The sequence below is a fragment of the Eimeria tenella genome, genomic scaffold, assembly GCF_000499545.2.
Source record: "Eimeria tenella Houghton genomic scaffold, Eth_scaff3391, whole genome shotgun sequence".
In the NCBI taxonomy this organism is placed as follows: Eukaryota; Apicomplexa; class Conoidasida; order Eucoccidiorida; family Eimeriidae; genus Eimeria; species Eimeria tenella.
This window is the reverse complement of record NW_013543181.1, coordinates 1,722-2,022: the sequence shown is the minus strand read 5'-3', so window position 1 is coordinate 2,022 and position 301 is coordinate 1,722. Positions and strand designations below refer to the sequence as shown.

General features: G+C 59.1%; 1 protein-coding gene across 1 annotated transcript in view; it reads left to right on the top strand.

The window, feature by feature from the left end:
- Nucleotides 1-147: 147 nt before the first annotated feature.
- Nucleotides 148-301, top strand: part of ETH_00042335 (uncharacterized protein) — a gene marked incomplete at both ends in the record, with an annotated part of 1,825 nt that continues 1,671 nt past the window's right edge. Inside the window, one exon of the mRNA XM_013376355.1 lies at nucleotides 148-301. Within this exon, the coding sequence (XP_013231809.1) occupies nucleotides 148-301 (154 nt within the window).

Below are 301 nucleotides of genomic sequence, written 5' to 3'. Positions count from 1 at the left end.
GGGCCCCAGGGGGCCCCACGGGGGCCCCCCGGGGGCCCCCAGAGTCTGAAAGGTTAAATTAGGGCTTTTAAAATAAGTTTTGGCAAATTAAAAGGTGTATGTGCACATCAAAAGACAGAGAGTGGTCCCGAGTTATTTGCTGCTGCGATGGCGCCGTGGCGGCGCGGGTTGCTGCAGCAGCTGCTGCAGCAGCAGCTGCAGCAGCAGCTGAGGCGCGGGCCCTGCAGGCCCAGCCATTCCTTAAAAACCCCTAGAAGGGGGCTTCTTTACTGCTGCAGCTGGACGACTCACAGCAACTGCT